This window comes from Acanthisitta chloris, unplaced genomic scaffold (assembly GCF_000695815.1).
Source record: "Acanthisitta chloris isolate BGI_N310 unplaced genomic scaffold, ASM69581v1 scaffold939, whole genome shotgun sequence".
Taxonomy (NCBI): domain Eukaryota; kingdom Metazoa; phylum Chordata; class Aves; order Passeriformes; family Acanthisittidae; genus Acanthisitta; species Acanthisitta chloris.
The window spans coordinates 60,320-63,449 of record NW_008692846.1 but is presented as its reverse complement, the minus strand read 5'-3'; the positions used below and the strand labels follow the sequence as shown (position 1 = coordinate 63,449).

General features: G+C 41.7%; 1 protein-coding gene across 1 annotated transcript; it reads right to left on the bottom strand.

Annotated features, from left to right (window-relative positions):
• Positions 1 to 683: 683 nt before the first annotated feature.
• GP5 (glycoprotein V (platelet)) lies at positions 684 to 2,612 on the bottom strand. Its single transcript, XM_009082796.1, has one exon. The coding sequence runs from the start codon at positions 2,610 to 2,612 to the stop codon at positions 684 to 686; it is 1,929 nt and encodes a 642-aa protein (XP_009081044.1).
• Between the last annotated feature and the right edge of the window lie 518 nt (positions 2,613 to 3,130).

Genomic DNA, 3,130 nt, shown 5'->3' with positions numbered 1-3,130 from the left:
AAGAACCCAAACAAACAAAATACATCAAGATTATACTTCCTAGATCAGCATCTCCTCTGCTGTTAGCTTTAATGGTACTCCTTCCTCCTGCCACATCCTGGAATGGGGCTGAGGACTGAAAGCAAAGGCGAAGACATTTGCACCATCCCATTCTGCCCCCACTCCCCATTATTGAAAGGTCTTTCCCAGCATCTCCCAAAAATACCATTTTTTTCTCAATAAGGAGATGAAACATTGCAGGCAGTATAAAGCATAATAGCATTTTGAGTACTTTGGGCAACCTCCAAAGCACAGTTAAAGTCATGTTGCTATGTAGAGTTCCCTATGTTGGTGCCACTCTGTCTGAGCAGCGTGAGCAACACAGCAGGCAGCAGTGTCCTCCAGGGACAGGCCTGAGGTCCAAAGCAGAAAACCACAGCGCACACGTAGAGGTGATCAGATACTTCCAGCAGTCCCTCTGGGTTCGTGCACCAAGTGCTGTAGCAATATACAGTAATCACAGCCACTTTTGGCAAATGTTGTGAGGTGCATGAAAGTGCATTTTCATTATGCTGTAAAGACAAGGTCTTTGTGGTCCTTGCTATGAAGATTTGTAATCCAGATCCGAATCGAGTGTCAACTGCTCAAGTGTTTGAAATGCATCCAAAGCAACGTTCCTAATCCTCTCTTGGGCTCATATTCTTTTATCTTCTTAGTAATTTTATAAGAGCTACAGGCTGAACAGGAGTATTTCTGGAGTGCAAGAGTTGCCTGGTTTTACCCATCACATACAAACTGAGCACAATGGTTACAGTTTGGAGTGCTAAAATCAAACTGTGAAGGCACAAGAACAGCTGGCAATAAGCAATTCTGGTATTAAAATAGGGTTTAGCACTCCTATGGGCTGGGAACTCATCCCACCAGGCAAGAGTAGTTAAATCTGTTCCTCTGACACTGTTGGTTTGTGCTATGACGCTGGGAGAAGTCTGGATTGGAACATCTGAGAAATGAACCCCAGATTGTCCAATGTCTTCAACATGGGAGTAGGTAAAACCTGGAGTTGCAGGAGGAATTGATGTGGGTGTGCTGGGATCCATGCTGGACAGCACTGTTACAGCAGTCTCCCAAGATGATATTAGGAGCTCTGTCACAGGAGAAGTCAACATCTGGGAATAAGTTGAGCTGAACATCTGATATGCAATGGCTGTGGTTGGCACAGGGCACTTTGTGGCATCAATAGTTAGAGCCACAAGAGAAATATTCTGCAGTGCCAGTGGGCTGTGGCACATTAGAGACAGCACATTTTTAACTATCTCTGTGCTCTTTCGGAGCCAGTCTCGGAAGCCAAGAATTTGGCAATCACATTTCCAAGGGTTGTCATTGAGAACAACTTCTTGCAGATCAGGTAAGGCAATAAAGAAGTCTGCAGGAAGAAACTCCAGCTGAGTACTGTTCAGGTAAACTTTCTGGAGGTGCTTGAGATTATGAAAGAGGTTTCTAGGAAGAACCTCAAGCCTTGTGTCAAAGAGAGAAATGTTTTGCAGTTTCTGAAGGCTCAGAAAGATGCCCTCTGGCAAACTGGAAATATTATTTGTATGCAGAGAAAGGCCCCGAAGTTCATTCAGGCCACTGAATACATTCCTAGGAAGAACACTAAGCTCTGGATTAAAACTCAGCACAAGAAGCTCTAAATTTGTCAAGTTACTGAACACAAAATCTGGTATTGTTGAGAGCTTTGTGTGATACAGCCACAGGCTACCAAGATGCCTCATTTCTCCAAACAATACTTCTGGAAGAGACTTCAGTGGGTTCCTGTACAAGGTCAGTTTAGACAGGTCATGCAAGTGCAAAAAAAGCCCAGAAGGCAAAACCTCAAGCTTGTTTCTGGAGAGCGTCAGAGTTCTCAGTTTATGAAGACAACAAAATGCATCAGGGGCAATGGACTGGATGTTATTGCAATGCAGGAAGAGTTCCTGCAGCTCCTTCAGACTATCAAACATACCAGACTCTATTGAAGACAGCCTGTTAAAATACAGCATCAGCTTCTCAAGCCTGGCTAATGCACTAAATATATTTCTAGGCAGTGCTGCCAAATAATTTCTTGACAAGTTCAGTACTTTGAGTCTGGCAAGTTTCTTCAGCATGTCACCAGGAAGGGCTGTTAGTTGGTTTTTGTTCAAGAAAAGTTCCTCCAAACGAGCTAGTTTGTCAAACAGATTTTCCTCGATGGATGTCAACCTGTTACTTTCAATGATCAATTGCTGAAGCTGCACCATGTCATCAAATGCTTCTGGGGGAAGTTCAACCAGCTTATTATCTAGCAGTTTGAGGACTTTTAGACTTCTCAAGCCTTTAAAAGCCATTGGTGAAACCAGAGAGATGTTGTTTGAAGACAAGATGAGATGTTGCAGTTCCACCATCCTAGAAAAAACATCCTGCAAGTACACTATATTAGCCTTTGTTATGTGAATTTCTGTCATGTTGCAAGGCAGATTTAACGATTTCAAGTCTTCTATGTGAGGACCAGAGCAATGAATTGCATTTTTTGAAGAGCAGTCACACTTCTCAGGACAAATAGATGCACCCAGCTGGAAGAAAAGCTTGATCATCACTGACAAATGAAACACCAACATCCTTGTTGAAGTGCCAGAAACATTAGCTGTTACAAAAGATAAGAGAGAGTCAGGATTCGATCACAGGCAGTTAACAACTTAGCAACTCATGAAAGATGTGTGATTATACCATAAAACCTTCAAATGTGTGCAAAATTTCTCTTGGCTTGAAAGCAAACTTCAAAATCTCCATTACTGCTAACTGCAAATATTTCTGAGGTGCTCACCTTACACTGAGTACAGATAAAGCTCTTTTGTAAATCAAGTATTCCTTGTTTGGATTTGTACTAGCCAAGTATAATAAAAGCATACAAAAATCATGATGAAACTCTAAGTAGCCATAAGGTATGTATTTATTTGAACAGAAAGCATTACAAAATCACAGAATGGTTTGGGTTGGAAGGAACTTTAAGGATCATCTAGTTCCAACCATGGGCAGGGACAGATTCCACTAGACAAGCTTTAGTATATTATACTAAATTACATGCAGAAAATCTTTCAAGAAAATTATCAAAAGGTCCTGCACCCACAATATTTTT

What these genes read in the sequence shown, in the direction of transcription:
- GP5 (XM_009082796.1), bottom strand. Translation starts at nt 2,612, where the DNA reads ATGTTGGTGTTTCATTTGTCAGTGATGATCAAGCTTTTCTTCCAGCTG.